This window comes from Ursus americanus, chromosome 6, assembly GCF_024610735.1.
Source record: "Ursus americanus isolate L20-20 chromosome 6, mUrsAme1.1.p, whole genome shotgun sequence".
NCBI lineage: Eukaryota > Metazoa > Chordata > Mammalia > Carnivora > Ursidae > Ursus > Ursus americanus.
In genome coordinates this window covers 19,851,354-19,872,890 of record NC_142132.1, presented here as the reverse complement: position 1 = coordinate 19,872,890, position 21,537 = coordinate 19,851,354, and the positions used below count along the sequence as shown (strand labels likewise).

Below are 21,537 nucleotides of genomic sequence, written 5' to 3'. Positions count from 1 at the left end.
GGCAGGGACTTAGAGAAGACCCCACACCAATTGCTATATAATGTGCTCCCACCACAGGATCCACCATCCTGCTCAATATTGAGATAAAACAGCTGCAATCAAATCAGTCCAGGGCAACCATCTGGTGCTTGAAAGGCAGAAAATGAAAACCACTGGTACATCAGCACAGAATCCACATGACATGAAGCCCAAGTTCAAAGGCTAAAGCCTGGCCCTGGCAGGAGGCAGGGGGGAAAAGAAGGATTTCCTCAGGGACAAGGCTAGAGGCGGTCCTTCTAAAATGCTGGGGTGCCTGTTACCCAGACCTCCCATCGTGCCTCAGCCCAGGCTGTGCTGGCCAACCTACGTATTCATCTAGTCCTCAACCACGATGAGACTCCGGTGCCTGCGAAGGTGGGCAATCTTGTCCGTCTATCCCAGAGAACAGAGGTGAGTGGAAGAATTGTGACCACCCCCACCCTAAACCGTACCCACCTCCCCCCACCTCCCCACCACCTATTCAAATCTAACAGTAATGTACCCCGCCACCATGGCTTCCTCACAGGCCACAACCCCCGCTCCAGCCAGATGTGCTACTTCTCCGATACTCCTATCTCACATTCTCTCGCCTCCCCTTCACCCACTTTTACATGCAGAACCCTCGTCTTCAGCGGCTTCTCCTCTCCACACAAGGATCTGCCTTTCCTCTCACCTCCTCGAGGATCAAGTTCTGACCCATTATAGCATGAAAAGTACTGTTGTGGATCAACAGACCATACTGCTGTGGATCAACAGACCAAGGAACTCCACGGAACACTGAGTCCCTGAGCCTACCCCTGAGATGACCGTGGGAATTCCATGGACATTTAAGTCTAGAAAATGCTAAATACTTCATTCTCTCCTTAGAGTTGCACAGTGCACATTTCCATATTAAAGGCCCTGAGAAGTCCTGCAGTTAAGAAACTGTTCAAAAGGGCGAAGGACTTGAATGGACTTGAATAGACATTTCTCCGAAAGAGACATACAGACGGCCAAGAAGCATATAAAAAGATGCTCAATATCACTAATCATCGTGAAAATGGAAATCAAAACCACAATGAGGTATTACTTCATATCTGTTAGCATTCCACTATTGGAAAAGAAAAGAAAAGAAAAGAAAAGAAAAGAAAAGAAAAGAAAAGAAAAGAAAAGAAAAGAAAAGGAAAAGAAAAGAAAAGAAGTGTTGGCAAGTATGTAGAGAAACTGGAACCCTTGTGCACGGCTGTGAGAATGTAAAATGGTATAGCCACCACAGAAAGCAGTATGGAGGTTCCTCAAAAAATTAAAAATAGAATTACTGGAGTGCCTGGTTGGCTCAGTCCATACAGCATGCAACTCTTGATCTTGGGATCCTGAGTTGAGCCCCACGGGGGTAGAGTTTACTTAAAAAAAAAAAAAAAAATTACTGTATGATTCAGCAATTCCACTTCTGGGTATATATCTAAAAGAATTGAGAACAGGTTCCCGACGAGACATTTATACACCCATATTCACTGCAGCATTATTTACAAGAGCCAAGAGCTGAAAGCAACCTAAGTACTCATCAATAGATGAACGGATTTTTTAAAATGTGGTATATATAAAAAAAATGTATACACATACAATGGATTATCATTCAGCCTTTAAAGAGGAAATTCTGTCATAAGCTACACCATGGACAAACCTTGAAGACATTATACTAAGTGAAATAAGCCAGTCACAAAAAGATAATGCTGTATGATTTCACTTATATGAGGTAGATAAAGCGGTCAAACAGAAAGTAGAGTGGTGATTAGTGGGAGGCGAGGGTGGGGGTTGTTCAGTGGGTACAGAGTTTCGGTTCTATAAGATGAAAGAGTTCTAGAGATCTATTATACAACAATGTGCACCCGTTAACACTACTGTACTGTATACTCAGAAACAGTTGAGATGGGGACGCCTGGGTGGCTCAGTCAGTTAAGCATCTACCTCCAGGTCAGGTCATGATCCCAGAGTCCTTGGACTGAGCCCCATGTTGGGTTTCCTGCTCAGTGGGGAGTCTGCTTCTCCCTCTCTCTGCCCTTCCCCAGAAGCCCCCCCCCCCCGACCTGGGCTCACTCTCTCTCACTCGCTCTCTCAAATAAATAAAATCTTTAAAAAAAATAGTTGAGATTATAAATTTAATGTTACACTTGTTTACCATAATAATAAAAAGAAGCTGCTCCGTTTATTTCACTCTTTTCTTGACCACTGAATACTCCTTTTGCAGAACACCTTATGAGACACAACAGGAATACTGTAGAATATCTTTGCAGAATACTGTTCTAAACATCCAAGTATACTGAACTTTATGCTGTTGCCTCAAATTATCTAACCCCTTTGGTTATTCATTTCAGCCCTTCATTTGCTCCTGAGGCCAGGAAATCTTGTTTCCAGGCAGGGATCCAATCTTCCTGCTATCCCTGGTTAACACTATTGTCACAACCATGGGGTTTGACACCTTTGGGGAGGGGCAGAAAAGGGGCTAAAGTGGACACCTTTTGGCAATTTGCTCAATTTACAGTAATTTCTTACATGCTGCCCCTCCATCACGGTAGACCCTCATCAGTCATGTCTGCACCACATGCCATCCACATATGCACAGACAGACAGACACACGCACGCACACACACACCAGGACCAAGGGTAAACCCCAAGCTACTACGCTATTCAAGTTCTCACCCAGGACTCTGGATTTGGGCTTACGGTTCTAGCTCAATCTGGTATCTTGAAAGTAAAAGATCAAGAGATATAAATGTGGGAACTGTTGGATGACCTCCTATTTACCGTCTACCTTGTTGCCTAAAAAAGGGAGAAACTGATCTATGGGGAGAGCTGAAACCCTTCCATCCCAGTTGTTCTGGGCCAGCTGCATTCCTGCCCTCAGTTTCCATGAGATACCCCATCTGAGGCCCTGACATTCCACAAGTCCAGAGACCACCAATCACAAGCTGGAGTTCTGCCAAAGCAGTGGCCCTGCCCCTAAACCCTTAGAAAGCCCTTTTATTGTTCAAAGGATCTCAAGGCAGTTTCTATTACCTGCAACTAAAGGATCCTACCGCGCCAGCTGTATTTCCCCCTATTGCTTATGCCCTCCTTGGGTTTCTGCCAGGGGAATTTGCCATAGTGTTTTTGAAAAGTACTCCAACCTTCCCTGCTTCTCTGCCTTTGCTCCTACTAACCTTCCCACCTAGAATTCTTTCCACTTCCTCCATTTATCCAACTCTACCCATTCTTTAACATCCAGTTCAAATGCCTCCCCTGCTCGTGAAGACTTCCGTCATCTTCTCTCTCACCTTCCCTCTCACCCTCAAACTTCCACAGTGCTTTGTCGGGATTTTCTTGATGGCACGTCCACACTCCACCTCGTTATACAGACATGTCTTTATGCCATTACTCAACTGTATGCTTCTTGAGAACAGGACCATTCTCATGCTCGTGTCCTACACCACACCTGGGGCAGTGCCTTGCACATAAGCAAAGGCTATAAAACATATATGTACAGACAACTCTATGGAAGAGCTCTATGGAAGTTGTCTCATCCCTCTATCAAACCATAAGCATAGCGAGGGCAGGAACTCAATCTTCAATTCGTCTTTGGAACCCTGCAGTCCCATGGCCATGGTATAGATATTCAAACACTTGCTGACTCAATGACCTGCAAGAGTAGATACTAGAATCCTTTCACCCTTCTGCCCCATCACATGCAGTCTCTACCTCTCCAAACCCGAGTCCCTCCATATTTAGGTCACTAGTGTTCTCACAAGTAAAAGGCACGTACTGAGTTGCTTCCATCAAAGGTAATGGTTGTGGGGGGGAGGGGAAGGAGAGGAAAGGTGGTATTCAGAATTACCCCTAAAATCTGCTGGTGTAGAGATCCATGACAACTTTCTGGCTGTTCCTCCAGCCATGTCAAGAGGGATGGATCTGGGTGGGGAGAAGGGGAGGTGGGGAGAAGGGAGGACAGACAATTCTTGTAAGGACAGGGTGTGGCAGAAGAGATGGGTAAAATGTGTCAGCAACACAAAGGCCCAGACCTCTGTTCCTTCATCTGTCCACTAATGCTTCCACAAGGTATTGAAAGCTGGCTATATTCACCGGAAATAAGGAAGCCAGGGCCAAATCAACAAGCATTCGGTGAGACCCTATTAGACACAGGTCCCTGTGCCAAGCCCTGGAGGACATGCTTAGTTGTGGACTGACAACTAGAATCCTACAAACACACTGGGGATGGGAGAAAAGAATGAAAACAGAGGAGAGGCTGATGAGATCCATGACCAGCCCATCTCCACTCAGTACCTGGTGGGCATCTCCCGACGGGATGATGTAGGCCTGGATCGGTTCTGTCACATACTCCGTGTTCCTCATGGCTTGTCTCAGCTGCCGAAGCAGCTCTGAGGTGACCTTTGGAGCCATTCCGCCGTCTGCAACAACAGGAGAGTTAGTTCCAAAACCAGCCTGCCCCATGCGACTCAATGACTAGTTCAAAGGGAGCCCTAGAGACGCACGTGCCAGCTGACCTAACCCGGCCGCATCCTCAAACTGACCACCCCACCACCAGACCAAAACCAAGGGTCCCAGAAGCTTGACAGTTCACAGTGCTCATGTACAACTTCCAAATAGCCATTTGTGGCAAGAAAGGTTGCGCTACTAATGCTCACTTCCAAACTGGTCAGTTACTTCTTTCACTTCCAGAACTATATTCTAAAGAGATAAATAAATGCACAAAGATACCTGTTTATATTTGTTTATAGTAAAAAAAAAAATGGGGGAAAATACTATAATACATACAATAGTACACTACAAAATCATAAAAATGTTATACAAACCAAAAAAAAAAAAATTACATAGACCTTTATTTAACTTGCAAAGACACCAATTACTGGTGGGTAATTAAAAACAGATAACAAGGGGCGCCCGGGTGGCTCAGTCGGTTAAGTGTCTGCCTTGGGCTCAGGTCATGATCCCAGGGTCAAGGGATCGAGCCCCACATCAGGCTCCCTGCTCAGTGGTGAATCTTATCTAGTCATATATCTATAGGTGTCATATAGTATGATTTATCAGAACTGCTCACTGATATCAATATTTTTTTGAGAAAAGGTTTTTTTGAAGAACTAACTAAAGTGATTTAAAAGTCAGCTTGCATCATCTGTGCCTTTATCACATAGAAATAGTCTGTACTCACTCAGAGACAATGCTCTTTTTGAGTACATAGAAATTAGTAAAAGTTTAAAATTTTCTAGTAAGACTACATTTAACATTTTTTTTTAATGATTTTTCTATTTCTGTTTCTATTTTGTATTTTCTTGAGCTGGTGACTCCCTCCCCCAAAAAATCCAGCTTTACTGGGATAGACTCCTAGGGACCCCTTTAGGGCTCAGTTTGAAAACCCTGGATCTACTCTGCTCCCACCATATTATATTATATTATATTATATTATATTATATTATATTATTTTATTTTATGTATTTATTTTTTATTTTATTTTAAGATTTTATTTATTTGACAGAGAGAGACAGCCAGCAAGAGAGGGAACACAAGCAGGGGGAGTGGGAGAGGAAGAAGCAGGCTCCCAGCAGAGAAGCCTGATGTGGGGCTTGATCCCAGAACGCCAGGATCACTCCCTGAACCTAAGGCAGCCGCTTAACGACTGCGCCACCCAGGCGCGCCACTCCCGCCATATTTTATTTTTTTTTTTTTAATGATTTTTTATTATATTATGTTAGTCACCATACAGTACATCCCCGGTTTCCGATGTAAGGCTCGATGATTCATTAGTTGTGTATAACACCCAGTGCACCATGCAATACGTGCCCTCCTTACTACCCATCACCGGTCTATCCCATTCCCCCACCCCCCTCCCCTCTGAAGTCCTCAGTTTGTTTCTCATAGTCCATAGTCTCTCATGTTTCATTCCCCCTTCTGATTACCCCCCCCTTTCTTTATCCCTTTCTTCCCCTACTGATCATCCTAGTTCTTATGTTCCATAGATGAGAGAAATCATATGATAGTTGTCTTTCTCTGCTTGACTTATTTCACTTAGCATTATCTCCTCCAGTGCTGTCCATGTTGTAGCAAATGTTGAGAACTCGTTCTTTCTGATAGCTGAGTAATATTCCATTGTATATATGGACCACAACTTCTTAATCCAGTCATCTGTTGAAGGGCATCTCGGCTCCTTCCACGATTTAGCTATTGTGGACATTGCTGCTATGAACATTGGGGTGCATATGGCCCTTCTCTTCACTACGTCTGTATCTTTGGGGTAAATACCCAGTAGTGCAATGGCTGGATCATAGGGTAGCTCAATTGTTAACTTTTTAAGGGACCTCCACACTGTTTTCCAGAGTGGCTGTACCAACTTGCATTCCCACCAACAATGTAGGAGGGATCCCCTTTCTCCACATCCTCTCCAACAATTGTTGTTTCTTGCCTTGTCTATTTTTGCCATTCTAACTGGCGTAAGGTGGTATCTCAGTGTGGTTTTGATTTGAATTTCCTTGATGGCTAATGATTTTGAACATTTTTTCATGTGTCTGTTAGCCATTTGTATGTCCTCATTGGAAAAGTGTCTGTTCATATCTTCTGCCCATTTTTTGATTTGTTTATTTGTTTCTCGTGTATTGAATTTGAGAAGTTCTTTGTAGATCTTGGATACCAGTCCTTTATCTGTAGTGTCATTTGCAAATATATTCTCCCATTCCGTGGGCTGCCTCTTAGTTTTTCTGACTGTTTCCTTCCCGCCATATTTTAGAGCAGTGAACAGAGACCACTGAGGCTCCAATCTGCTTCTCCTTGAGGTCACACACCCAGCTGATAGTAGGTATTCACTAGAGCACATGACTATTTCTAGCTATAGTCCCGGGTATATAACAAAACAACTTCACAAAAAGCCAATTATAAAACAGTGACCATACATATTTTCCTATATCCCATTTAGTGGCACATAACTATACTGTTAGAATTCTGGTAGAATAGTGAGTTTTTCCAGCTCATTTTTTAAATAGATTTTATTTTTTTAAAAGAGTTATAGACTCACAGCAAAATTGAGCAGAAAATACAGAGTCCCCATATACGTCCCTTCTCCCACCATACACACAGCCTCTCCCACAATTAAGACCCCCCACCAATGGAGCTAGAGAGCATTATGCTAAGCGAAATAAGTCAGTCAGAGAAAGACAAATACCATATGATTTCATTCATATGGGGAATTTAAGAAACAAAACAAACGAACATGGGTGGGGTGGGGAAGGAGAGGAAAACCAAGAAACGACTCCTAACTATAGAGAACTAATGGTTACCAGAGGGGAAGTGGGCAGAGGGATGAGGGAGGGGGATTAAGGAGAGCACTTGTGATGAGCACCCGACACTGTAAGTAAGTGTTGAATCACTAAATTGTACACTTGCAACTAATACCACATTATATGTTAACTAACTGGAATTTAAATAAAAACTTGAAAAAAAATAAAATAAATTTTTTTTAAAAAGATCCCTTGCCAGGGCGCCCGGGTGGCTCAGTCGTTAAGCATCTGCCTTCGACTCAGGTCAAGATCCCAGGGTCCTGGGATCGAGCCCCACATCGGGCTCCCTGCTCAGCGGGAAGCCTGCTTCTCCGGCTCACACTCCCCCTGCTTGTGTTCCCTCTCTTGCTGTCTCTCTCTGTCAAATAAATAAATAAAATCTCTCTTTAAAAATTTTAAAAAAAGATCTCTTGCCAGAGTGGTATATTTGTTATTACTGATGAACATACACTGACACGTTATTATCCCCCTAAACCCACAGTTCATATTAGGATTCGCTCCTGGTGTGGTACATTCCGTAGGTTTTGACAAACGCATAACGTCACGTATCCAGTGTTACAGTATGACACAAATAGCTTAATAGTTTTCATTGCCCTAAAAATCCTCTCTGCTCAATCTCTTTATCCCTCCTCTCACTGCCCCCCAATCCCTGAAAATGACTACTCTTTTTACTGTCTTCATAGTTTTGCCTTTTCCAAAAAGTCAAACAGCTGGAATCACATAATACATAGCCTTTTCAGACTGGCTTCTTTCACAAAGCAGTATGTATTTAAGGTTCTCCTGTGTCTTTTCATGGCTGGGTAGCTCATTTCTTTTTGGTGATGAATAACAGTCCGTTGTCTGGATGTACCACAGTCAATTCATATTCATTTCCTGAAGGTCACCTTGGTTACTTCCAAGTTTTGGCCATTATGTATGAAGCTGCCATAAACATCCATGTACAGGTTTTTGTGTGGACATAAGTTTTCAACGCCTTTGGGTAAATGCCAAGGGGCCTGCCCACTGGATCGTAAGGTAAGAATATATTTAGTTTTGTAAGAAACTGCCAACTGTCTTCCAAAGTGGCTGCACCATACTGCATTCCTGCCATTAATGAATGAAAGCTCCTATTGCTCCACTTCCTCACCAGCATCTGGTGCTGCCAGGGTTTCAGATTTTGCCAACTCATTTTTTAAACAAATAAAAAATATTTTACTTAACCAAAAACATCCTAACAAACAATGCTGTACATAAGGAAGAGTTATACTAGGGCCATTAAACTACCAGTTACCTTCAAGGATTGACACCTTGACTCACTGTAGCTTGAACTCTGCTAGGTATGGGTCTTTTTAAGTTTCTTTTTCTTCAACATTTTCATCTGCTTCTTCTCCATCATCACCAGCAACTGGGGCTACAGAAGTCTCAGTCATGATGGTAACCTCCCATAGATTTCCCTATGAGGTACCATACTTATCTTGGAACTCACTGAAAAAGTGCCCCATTCTTAATTTGCAAGGGAAGCTTCAACCACCAGCCTCAGAACTCCATCTCAGAGTCTCCAAAGGCCAGAAGTACTTAAAGACAGAGTCACTGGAAATGGTCCTAGTCACAATGCAAACATGCCCATGTTCCCTGCATTATAGCTGCTTCTGAATACTTTACAGGGGAGCATCCTTTCCTTTTGTCTAATCTACTGAACCTGTAATTTCTCATCTACCTAAGAAAGGGAGATCACGATTCCCTGATCCAACCTAAGTTTATATGTCAACACCTCCAACTGGGTTTAAAATAAAGCCCACTGTGACCTTGCAAGCCTGCCAGCATCTGAAACTTTATTATGACATTTTTCAGGGGTTTCGAACCATATTTCTAAGCAAGTTAACATTAAAAAGAGTCAAGCCAAAATGCAGACTTCTTTTGGAGCGGTATTTCAACCTTGGCTGCAAAACAGACCTACCTGGGGGACTTCTAATTTAATTAGTCTGGAGTACAGCCTGGGCATCTGGAATCTTAAAAAGCAAATATACGATAGAAGCCAATGTATTTTCTGTCAAGATCATTAATTTTCTTATAGAATTCGGCTTCTACATGGGCACATTCTGACTTAAGGATTTCGATGGCACTGACCAGGTGTTCATAGCAATGACTATAGTATGTATCAACATTATCAGTCACGGACTTCATCAATAAAGTCAACAGAACCAATGGCAAGCACAAAATCCTCAATTACAAACTGAAAACCATCAAAGGCGAAATGGAACTGGTCAAAGGCATTCTCTGGCTCCTGGGCACCAGAACCTGCCTCGTCACCGCCACATTCTGGCCTTCATCACCAACTCCTGCCTCATCGTCACTTTCTTCCTCTTGACTGGACTTACTCCACTACAGTGGCATTTCACACTTCCCTAAACAATGCCACCTGCCATCACCACTGCCCCTGCTCCCTTCTCCTCCTCCTCCACGCCCTTCGCATTTGGTTGGCGTCCTGGGTCAGATGCAGCCACTTCTTTGTCACCAAATCAGACCCAAAGAAAGAACTCCCAATAACACAACCCACAGTTAGGACATGGTAAGCGGCAGCCACAGCAAAGGTGAGGAAGACAGTGATGGGCAGCAGCCAAAGCGATGGGCTGTGGCCATGGAAGCAGCTTCCACTGAGGTGGTGACAATGCACAAAGGTGACTGGGGCAGCTGTAGCCACAGGCACAAGAGGCCGTGAAAGTGACTGAAGGGGTGAGCAGCTAGCTGAGGAGGGGACAAAGCTGGTACAAGTACAAGAAGCAGCCAAGACAGAGATGAGAGTCTTACGCAGACCAAACAGGTTACTATGTACAAAGCACTCAGGGGGCGCCTGGGTGGCTCAGTCGTTAAGCGTCTGCCTTCGGCTCAGGGCATGATCCCAGAGTCCTGGGACTGAGCCCCACATCAGGCTCCCTGCTCCACTAGGAGCTTGCTTCTTCCTCTCCCACTCCCCCTGCTTGTGTTCCCGCTCTTGCTGGTTGTCTCTTTCTCGGTCAAATAAATAAATAAAATCTTAAAAAAAAAAAGCCCTCAGAAGCAGTGCCTGGCACGTAGTACATGTTATGTGTGTGCAATTCACAGAGTTAGATACACAATTAACTAACCCTGAAAGCCAAGTGATAAACAGTGCAACAGGTATATATGTTGCTTCTCCTTAAGACAGGGACATGTCATCCACATTCCTGAATCCCAGGATCTAGCCCACCACCTAACACTTACATATGCTCACTCAAAGATGGCTGAGGGAATGCCCCAACTTCATGTCATGATCTTTTCAGACTCAATAGAATCAACAGTAATGAATCCTCAGCGAAAGAAGAGAGCTAGGATATCAGACGACGCCGTATTACAGCATCTGCTCATTCCACATTCCATTACTTTCAGAAATTTAGAAGCAGCCAAGAGTTAATCAGGGTGTGCAGGGAAGTAGGAAGCCAAGAGCAACAAGCCTAGTCCATGATGTAACATTAGCCCATACGCTGCCAGGTATTTTTAAATCATGCTTTAAAGAGAATGACTCATTTCAAAGTCTCTTGCATATGTGGGCCCGCTTTTAGAAGTAAGTTCCGAAACCTTCAGCATTTATCATAAACAAAACTTTCCACTGCTTAGAAGTACATGAAAAGCACACCGTATTTACCTCACTGGGTGGGTAGGAGAATTCAACTTGAAACAACACGTGTGAAAGCACCATGCACAGCACCTGGTACATTATAAAAGCTCAAGAAATATTATTTGAACCTGGATCTGCAGCACCAGCTGGGTTTCCTACACGCCTTGTTATAAGAATAGAAGGGGCTAGTTTACTCCAATTTCAGCATCTTAACACACGCATAGATGCCAGGCTGCTCCTCCAGCATCAACAGCTTCAGAGGCAGTGGTCTGCTTCTCTCACTGCTGAGCGAGGACCAAGGGCTTTACATACATTCATGGTTAATTCTCAACATAACCCTCCCAAGGGAGGTTTCAGTATTCCCATTTTACAGATAAAGGAACAAGAGTTAAATACTCGCCCTAGTCAACTGGATTATCAGGCACCAGGACCTAATATCTATCCAACTCCCAAGTCTATGCTCTATTATACCATATCATCTAGAGGACGTGAGAGAGGCTCTCTTAAAGTATTCTAGGACCGAGGGAATCAAAACAAGTGGATTCCAATTTCCAGTTGGGATCTGCAACCTCAGACAACTGATGTCCCCTGAACCTCTATTTCTTCATACAAACTAAAGAGAAGTTCTCTTTAAACTGTACATTTGATAATTCTATTACTGTTTCCCTTTCCTTACTTTGTTTTCCCCTTCCTTCTTCCTTCTTGCTCTCCTCCCTCCTAATATGGCCCAAAATATGTTGGATATATTTATCTATATTTTTAAAGAAACGGGGCCTCGCTGCATGCAATTACAGCATTGCTCTGCCAAAGAGAGACCAGTCGTGGTTTATGAACTTCAGGTAATCAATTTTTGCAGTCGACTAAAAGGAAATGCTCTGGTTCTCCTGGGTGGCCCACAGAAAAGCACTAGCTTTCAAGGGATAGAAATATAGTAATACACCACTTTTCAGAATTCAGGTTTCTGGCAACCCAACAACACAACTAACCAGTTCTGGCAAGAGAGCATGGTTCCAGAAATGTTTCCCAAAAAGACTTTCCTGAATGCATAATTTATACAGCAGAGTAATAGACTATAAACTTTTGTTTCAAAATCTTATGACAAAAATTGAAAGCCAATCTCTAAGGTAGTCAATAAAAGTTTACATTGGAGATGGGGAAAACCAGAATTGGGCTTTTGGGACAGGGGGGTGAGAAGGAGGAGAGAGAGACTCTTAAGCCTGGAGTCTGACGCAGGGCTCAATCTCACAAGCCTGAGATCATGACTTGAGCCAAAATCAAGAGTGGGAAACTCAACCAACTGAGCCGCCCAGGCACCCCTAGACCCTAGAATAGGGCATCTTCTATAATAACCTATCTCCTCCTCTACTACCACCGCCCAATCCCCAGAAATAGGAAATGTAAACATTATAATTCTCTAACTTACTACCTTAAAAAAGTGGTAAATATATAAATAGTAACCAACTACCTAGAACCCAAAGAACAAAATGGTTTTTAATTTCCAGATATATGTCCCCTTCGTCCCAGCCATGAACAATTATTCATCCTTTACCTTCTCTTCTCTCCCAACTTAGGGTTAGGGTACAGGGACCTAAAATTCTTTTGAGACATTCCATCTAATTAATAAGCAAAATATTACCTGTTTCCACACCTGCGTCTCCTGACTGTGTCACCTCGTTAGGCTCAATTATTCTTAAATTTTTCAGCTGAAAATCCTGGTGATTCGCCCTTAAGAAGAGAAAGAACAGGATATTGCAGACTTTGACCATAGGAAACGTGGCAAGGCTTAGTTAGAGAGGATATCTACTTGACTTAGCAATTTTCCTTCGTGACTCAGAAGGACTCTCACCCCAGTATCATAACGAAATAAGTAAAAGTTTCAGATAAAACAAACTTAAAGCTGAAACAGCACCATGGTAGGCAAACATTCTCAGATCTAACCTCTAATTCTTGAATTCTCTTCAGCTATGTCTAATCTCCTGTCTAACTAGTCTAAAAAGATTTTATTTGCAATGACTTTATTTTTCATATGTATAAATTCTTTTTGGTTCTTTTTAAATTTGCCTGCTCTTTCTTCATGACATCCCATAGAAACTATGGTTTCTATTCCTTCTCTTAGCTTTAATTATTTGGGGCCCTTATTTTAGAATTCATTTCAGACTCTCCATTAGGTGGTCTTGGGATAGTAATTTTCAAGTTTGCTGGGTCTGCTGGCTCCCCCTCAGTAAGTTATTCCTTATATGTTTTGTAATCTTTTATTAAGAGCTTATCTTCAGTAGACACTACTTTATGTATGAAAATTAGACATGTCCTGCATTATACAGGCACTACTGTCACTGCTGTTTGCTTATAAGACTAATTTCCACTTTACTTTCTTAGATAGGAGATTTACCCACAAGTCTCCTATCCCCATACAGTGATAGTCTGATGCCCTGAACCCCAGGTGTGAAGACCTATAGATTCTGATAACCTCCCCAGGCTCAGCTTACCAGCTACCATTCAAGCTTTAAGTTCCCCTACATTTCTGGCATGCGAGGATTTCTCTCTTTCAAGTCCATTCGGTCAACAAATACTCATTGAGACTCTTCTATAATCCAGGTCATACTGTAGACACAACAGTGAACAAAATAGACAACATCTCTGATCTCAGGAGGTTTACAAGGGTGTGGGGTAGGGGCTGGAGGATGCTGAAAAGAGGATGATCCAGGAAGAGCAGCAACAGATACAAAACAAGAATATGGTCTGTCGGGAAGTATATGTTCTATTAAGAAAAGTAAAGCAGGGCAAGAGGAAGAGTGTCAGAGAGGTAAGGTGAAAGGTGATTTTATATGGGGTTGCTAGGCAAAGTATCTTTGATAACAGATGATATTTTAGCAGAGTCCTAAAAAAAAAAGTGAGGGATCAAGCCATGTGAATGTCTAAGAAAAGAATGTTCTAGAAAAGGGGAATTGTAAGTGCAAAGGCCCTAAGGCATCATCAGAGAAAGCCTGGTATACATCAGAGAAAGCCAGGAGGCCAGTGTGGTTGCGTGTGCTGGCAGGTAGGACGGTACATGATTAGGAGACAAGATCAGAGAGGCAACAAGGAGCCTGTTACAGGTTATACAAAGGGCTTGGATTTTATTCAATTATGAACTTAAAAGTAATTCTGTTATAATTTTACCACATTTTTATGTGTTAGTAGAGGGAGAAGAGCCTGCAATTAGCTCAGTCTACTACACACAGAACCAGAAGACCAGACATTTTCACCAATCACTCCAGGCCTGTTCTCTGATGGACAATTTAATTTTGTTGGACAGAATGGGATGTTCTTTATTGAGGGAATCATACATTTTTTCATTAAAAAGTAAGACATATCAATATTTCTTATAAATATAAGTGCAAATATCTTCAAGAAAATACTAGCAAAACTGAATCCAGTAACATCAAAAAGGATCACACACCATCACCAAATGGGATTTATCCCAAGAATGCAAGACTGGTTCAACATACAAAAATTAATGTAAGACACAATTATCAACAGAATAAAGAATAAAAACTACATGATCACCTCAACAGACAGAGAAAAAGCATTTTGACAAAATCCAACACCTCTTCATGATAAAAGTACTCCATAAACCAGAAGAAGAGAGATTCCCCAACCTGATCAAGAATACTACAAAAATCCCCAGCTAACATCATCTTTAATGTTAAAAGGCTGAGTGTTTTCCCCCTAAGATCAAAAACGAGACAGAGATGTCCAATCTTGCTACTTCAGTCAACATCGTACTGGAGGTTCTATCCAGGGCTATTAGGCAAAAATTGAAATAGAAAGCATCTAGATTAGAAAAGAAGTGAAATTATCTCTACTTGCAAAGGGCATTATCTTCAAAATAGAAAATCCTAAAGAATCTACACAAAAAAAATTAGAACAAACAAGCTCAACAAGGCCGCAGGATACAAAATCAATATACAATAATAAATTGTTTTCCTATATACTTAAAATTAACAATCCAAAAATGAAATTAAGAAAAGTTCATTTATAATAGCATCAAAAGAATAAGTACCTAGGAATAAATTTAACAAAATAGATGCAAAACTTATACTCAGAAAACTACAAAACATTGTTGAAAGAAATTAAAGGAACCTAAATAAATGGAAAGACATTCCATGCTCATGGATTGGAAGACTCAATATTGTTAAAATGGCAATACTCCCCAAAATAATCTAGATGCAATCCCTATCAAATTTCAACTCGCTTGTATATGCAAAAATTGACAAGCAGATCCTAAAATTCATATGAAAATGCAATCCAGAACAGCCAAATCAATCTTGAAAAGGAACAAAGTTGGAGGATTCATCCTTCCCGATGTCAAAACTAATAAAACTACAGTAATCAAGATAGTGTTGATAGTAGCATGAGGACAGACTTATAGATCAATGAAACAGAATTAGTTCAGAAATAAACTCTCACATCTATTGTCAATTTTGGACAATGGTGCCAAAATTACTCAATGGAGAAAAAAATAAATAGCCTCTTCAACAAATAATGCTGGGACAACTGGATATCCACATGCAAAAGAATGAAGTTGAACCTTTACCCTCAGACCATATATAAAAATTAACTCAAATGGATCGTAAACATAAATGTTTTCTTAGAAGAATAGACATAAATCTGCCTGATCTTGGAATGGGCAATGATTTCCTAGATATGACATCAGAAGCATAAGCAACCAAAGAAAAGAGATACACTGGACTTCACTGAAGACTTCTGTACTTCAAAGGATACCACCAAAGTGAAAAGACAACCAATAAAATGAGAGAAAATATTTGCAACTCATATCTGATAAGAGTCGAACACCCAGAGTATATAAAGAACTATTACAACTCAACAATAAAAAGACCACCCAGTTTTAAAATGGTCAAGGGCATCTGAATAGACATTTCTGAATAGACATTTCTTCAAAGAAGATATACGAATGGCCAATGAGCACATGAAAGGATTTTCAACATCTTTATCCACTAGGGAAATGCAAATCAAAACCAAAATGAGATATAATTTCACATCCACTAGGAAAGTTATAAAAAAAAAAAAAAACAGACAATAACAAGTATGGGTAAGGATGTGGAAAAACTGGAACCGTCAAACATTGCTGGTGGGAACATAAAGTGACGTAGTGACTTTGGAAAACAGTCCAGTGTTCCTCAAAACGTTAAATAAAGAATTATCCTATCCAATTCCACTAGGTATGGGAAATTGAAAACATTAAATCCACATAAAAACTTGTATACAAATGTTCATAGCATATTCATAATATCCAAAAAGCAGAAACAACCCAAATGCCCATCTACTGATGAACAGATAAATAAGTGGTCTATCCATACAATGGAATATTATGTCAATAAAAAGGAATCAAATAATGAGAACATGCTACAACATAGTAAACTTGGAAAACACTTTATGCTAAGTGAAAAAAGCCAGTCACAGAGAACCATATATTGTATGAATCTACATGCAATGTCCAGAAGAGGCAAATCCATAGACAGAAAGTAACTGGCCATTGCCCTGAGCTACAGCGAAGCTGGGGGAAATGAGGCGTGCCTGCTAACGTGTACAGGGTTTCTTTTGGCAGGGGGATAAAGATGTTTTAAAATCGATGGTGATGATTGTACAACTCTTGCGAATATTCTATAAGCCACTGAAATGTATGTTTTAAAAAGATGAATTATGTGGTACATGAATTAAATCTCAATAAAGGTGTTATAACATTTTACAAAGTAAGAAACCTCTTTTTTTTTGGACAGAGATCCATGTAACATAGTCACCTGATTTCCCTTGACTTCATATACCTGTTGACAAGATGGTGAGCCAAGGAAGTCGGTTTGTGTACATTTGGAGTTGACTGGTCCCAGTGAAGTGACTAATTAGGACACAGGCAAGAGAGCTGGAGGGAAATTATTCAGAAGTAGCTCTATTCATTCTCTTTACAAGAGAACAAAGATAACTTGCCACAGGCCACATACCTCCGCTGCAAAGCGGAAACAAGAAATCAAGTCAAGAAATCAAGTCTGACCCTGATGCTCATGGGGGAATTTGAATTCAAGCTCTCTCCCTTAGCATCACTACCTCTACCTTCCTGTCAGGATCAAAGGGGCCATGAAGCAGCTCAACATTACAGTTGTTCTGCTCCTGTCCTACCCTGGTCACTGCAGAATCCAAGATCCAGCCACCCTTCACTTACGTGAACAGACACATTCTCAGGCTCAGTTGAAGCAGGGCTACCATTTAAATGTTAGAGCTACAATGTACCTCAGGGACCATCCAACTCAGCTCCCTCCTCTAGACAAAGAAACAGAAACAGAGATCAAACAACTTGCTGGAAGCCTCACAGCTGGTTGGTGACAGAGGTAGCCTAGAACTACAGTCCAGGCCTCCCAACTGCCAGCACAGTGCTTCTCTCCTTCCCAGGACTTCTTCAGCCTACACCTTCTCAACATCACCATGTGCCATGTGCCATGGGCCATGTGCCAGGAGGTGGGTAAGGGGAAAGAAGCAGAGAACTCCCTGTTCAATCTGTGCATAAGATGGGAAGGGTACATCTTCTCTCTCTTTCTAAAGAAATCCAGGGCTGTTGCTTATCATCCCCCACACCCTGGTCCATGATGAAAATCATACACATCTATCACTCAGGATGGGGCAAAACAAGGACCAAGTTGCTCAATCACACCTCAGGAGTTCAGATAAAGGTAGACTGAAACAAGTTTTAGGGTGCAGTAGTGGGAAATGTGGTCTTTTCCCACCCCAAATCCATCCCTCCCTCTTTTGGTCAAAGCACAATGGTTTCCATCCGAAACTGTCCCGTCTCCATTTTCAGTCCACGAACTTGGGATGAATCTCATCCCCTCACCCACCAAGTTCTGGGCCCCAGGCCTGGATAATCTATCCCTGTGGCCACAACTGATTCAGGAATAAACATAAGGTCAAGTCAGCCCACTGGAAATCAGATCTGGGATTTGTGCTCCATTAGGAAAGAGGGCTCTATTTCTGCTGGGGTTGCCAGCACAGAATGGTCATACCTCCCAGAAGGAAAGTCTGCCTCAGAACGAAGTCAATACTTAAGAAATCAGAGCCAAGAGATGCAAAAAAGAGGCCAAGTCTGATGCCAGTGTTGGTCTCCTGGACTCAGCTGCACTAGAAGCCAGATCAACCCCTTTTTACCTAAGTCAATTTTACCTGAACTACAAGAACTTGTTTACACTGAAGAGCACTTAAATTCTGCCACTAGGGGAAGGGCCTGGGGCAAATGGCCTTTCTCAGCCCTCTGTTGCCTTTTGTGTGCAGTAAGGAAGCTCTGCCAGCTGACACCGAAAGACCCTTCTGCCCCCAAAATATTGTGATTCTATAAATCTAATCTCGGTCCTCAAAGCTATTTATGTGCCTAGGACCTAATTCATCACTAGCCACTTGCCTAACCCCATTGCCAGCACTTAACATAGGTGCAACTCCTACCACACCAGGTTTGCCACACCTCCCCACATCCTTCCACAGGATAGGTCTGGTTCTCCACTCATCCCCAACGTGACAAAGCAAGGCCAAGGCCAGGTCAAGGTCAGCTTGGGGTCTGTCCACTCACAATCAGAAGTACAAGCCATGGTCTGTGTTCAGCGAGTGAGCCTGACCATGCTGCCAAATTTATTCATTTAAATCTCAACCAGGCTGAGGATGGCTGATCCCTGATCCCGTGTGGATCGCCAGGGATTTTGGTTTCCAGTCTTTGTGATCTCCGAACATTTCTGTCTCCCACTTTGTTAGCTGCTGTAATAAGTATACCCTAGTTGTGGGGGGAGTATAGGCTGAAATGTGTTTGAGACCAGGAGATTATCCTTCCCACCTCCCTGTCCCCAGGGAGAGCCCAGGGCAGGTTACTGGTGGGATCTTTCTAGAGATTATGCCAAAGTATTCCCTTACCCAACCTCTGAAACCGTGTGGGTGGGGATGGGCCCGCGCTTGCCTATCTTCCTGGCAATGGTAGATCAATAAGGCGAATTGCTGGTGCATTGTCAGGGTTATAATCTCAAAATTACACTCCACGGGAAAAGGGGCGACGGCAGGGGCTCACCCACTTCTCCGGCCACCCGGAGGCGCCTGGAGGGGCCAACTTCCTGCAACAGCGGGGGCCTTCCTGCCAAGCCAGGGGGAGAGGTGAAACACGGCCACCGCCCCTCGCGCTGAACGCCGAAGCTCCGCAGGCACACACGTCCGGGGGCCGAGATCCGACTGCCAGAGGGTGCCCGCCGCCCTCCTGAAACGAACCGGAACTTGCCCGGCTGCATGGCCCCCTCCCCTTGCTCCCACTCGGGGGGCTCCCGCAAGCCGGCGCCCTCTCCAGACTGTGATGGGCCGCCTGCCGCTTCTCCCCTTCTCGTTCCTGTCCTCCGGGGTGCAACATGCGCGTCCGGGCCCCGGGGATCGCGCACTGCCCAGACGCCGGCTCCCCGGCAGAGTCCCTCACCTTACTCGCGGTGCCTTTCTGGAGGCTGCCATTCGGCGGTGACGTGCCCCGGCCCACGTCAGGGGAGCGCAGACCAGCTGATCACCCTGGGAAGAGCAGGAAGGAGCGAGGGCGGCGCGCACGCTGCTGGCGCGCGAGGCGAGCGGCCACGCCCCTTTCTGTGGCGTGCGCTCTCGCCGCGGCCCCGCCCACCCGCAGGCCCCGCCCACCAGCCTGGAGCTCCCCCAGTCCCGTCTGGGACGCGGGAAGCTGGAGGCGGGTCTACGTTTCCACCCCAGCAGGCTTTGCCTCTTTCTCTGCAGCCAGTTAAGGGGTGGAGGCCATGCCGCGGCGCATCATTTCTGTTTATTTTTCTCACTGTTCCCCAAAGAGAAAAAAGAGGGGCTTTGCCGGCTGAAAGGGCTGTGACGCGAAGAGCTGCCCTCCAGGGAGGTTCCGGCCTTTAGCAGCGCAGAGAGGAGAGAGACGAGCCAGTTCTGATAGTACTTCAGCAGGGCCTCACTTCCTGAGGCTTCAGAGATGTCCCCCAAAATCACTTCCCCAGGCAACGTCAAAACCCAGCTGGCCACTCCACTTGGAGAGCTAACAAGCCCTTCAAACTTAACATGTCTGAACCGCGCTCCTGGCCCAAAGCATCAAAACAAAACAAAAAACTGTGCTCCACCAGTCTTGGCCATCTCAGTCAGTGGCTACTCCATTCTTTCGGGATGCTCAGGCCAAAATCTTGGAGTCATACCTGCCCTCTTCGTTCAAACACCACATCCACTAGGTCAGAAAATGGTGTTGACCTGTTTTTAAAATGAATCCCTAATCCGTCCCCTGTCACCACAGCCACCTGTCCCTGCTCTGGTCTGGCGCACTTGTGTGATTGATTTCACTGGCCTCCCTACTGCCACCGGCACCTGCACATTCTAGCCTAAACATTGAAGCCAGGTCAATCCTTTGAAGTCTGAGGTCATGTTGCTACTCTGCTTAGCACTTTCTGATGGTTCCTCATGTCACTCAAGCCAAAAGCTCTAGTTGATCTGCCCCTAACCTCACTTCCTTCTATTCTCACCTTGCTCACTGTACTCCAGCTAAACTAGCCTCCTTGCTACCCTTGAGAAAACTAGGCACACTGGTGCCCCAGGGCCTTTGGACTTGCTCTTCTCCCAAATATTAGGGCTCTCTTCCTCACCTTTCTCTCACCATGCCTTTGAGTCTTTGCTTACATATATCACCTTCTCTCTTTAAAAAAAAAAAAAAGAAAAGATTCTATTTATGTATTTGAGAGAGAGAGAGAGAATGAGCAGGGAGAGGGGCAGAGGGAGAAGCAGACTCTCAGCTGAGTGGGGAGCCTGTTGCCAGGCTTGATTCCAAGACCCTGAGATTATGACCTTAGCTGAAGGCAGATGCTTAACCAACTGTGCCCCCATGCACCTTATATACCACCTTCTCAAAGAAACCTTCTCTGACCACCCTACTTAAAATGCAACCCCACTAACCACTCCTAATCCCCCTTACCCTACTGTATTTTTTTCCATAATGCATATCACCTTTTACTATGATAAAAATTTAATTGTGTGTATTGTATTCTATCACCTCTTATACACACATACACACACACATACACACACACACACACAAAATAACCATCAGTGCAGGGATTGTGTCTGTGTTGTTTAATGATGAACTATTCCTGCCACGTAGTAGGTTCTCATTACATATTTTCTGTGTGCACGAATGCCCCTAGAATGTGCAGTCCTCAAGGGTAAGTGTCCCTGGCGCTTCGAACAGCACCTCTCACAGAGTCAGCACCTAGGAAATACTTACTAAGTGAAAGTAACCAGTAAAAGTGAAAGTTTTTAAAGGTGATCTACACTTCTTGCTTTGACCTTGGCGAAGGCCTTAATACACCTTATCAAATAGGTCCTGCAGCTTGTAAGAACTTGAAGTTCTGGTTGTTATTCAATAAGCATTTAGACAAGCTGAATTAGGCCCTGTAGAAAAAGTCTGAAAGAACTAAAAGATGTGGCGCCTTGGAAAGCAGCAGACGGCTGTTCCATATCCCCAAATTTATAGAGCCAAAAAGAGAGAGATTGTAAATAAAATGACTGGTTCCAGCCCACATCTGATAGATG

The 21,537-nt window shown here is 43.5% G+C and overlaps 1 protein-coding gene across 4 annotated transcripts in view; it reads right to left on the bottom strand.

Moving 5' to 3' along the window:
* The window catches only part of XPNPEP1 (X-prolyl aminopeptidase 1), a 52,412-nt gene extending 32,874 nt beyond the window's left edge, over positions 1–19,538 (bottom strand). For 2 of the 4 annotated variants that reach the window (XM_045803067.2, XM_087862722.1), the window contains exons 1-3: positions 19,418–19,538; positions 12,566–12,654; positions 4,315–4,439 (exon numbers count right to left, since the gene is read on the bottom strand). In XM_045803067.2, the coding sequence (XP_045659023.1) occupies positions 4,315–4,439; positions 12,566–12,654; positions 19,418–19,449 (246 nt within the window). In that variant the 5' untranslated portion in view covers positions 19,450–19,538. Of the gene's footprint in view, positions 1–4,314; positions 4,440–12,565; positions 12,655–19,024; positions 19,387–19,417 lie in introns of those variants that run through there. The other 2 variants (XM_045803069.2, XM_045803068.2) reach the window with 2 other exon arrangements.
* Positions 19,539–21,537: the final 1,999 nt, after the last annotated feature.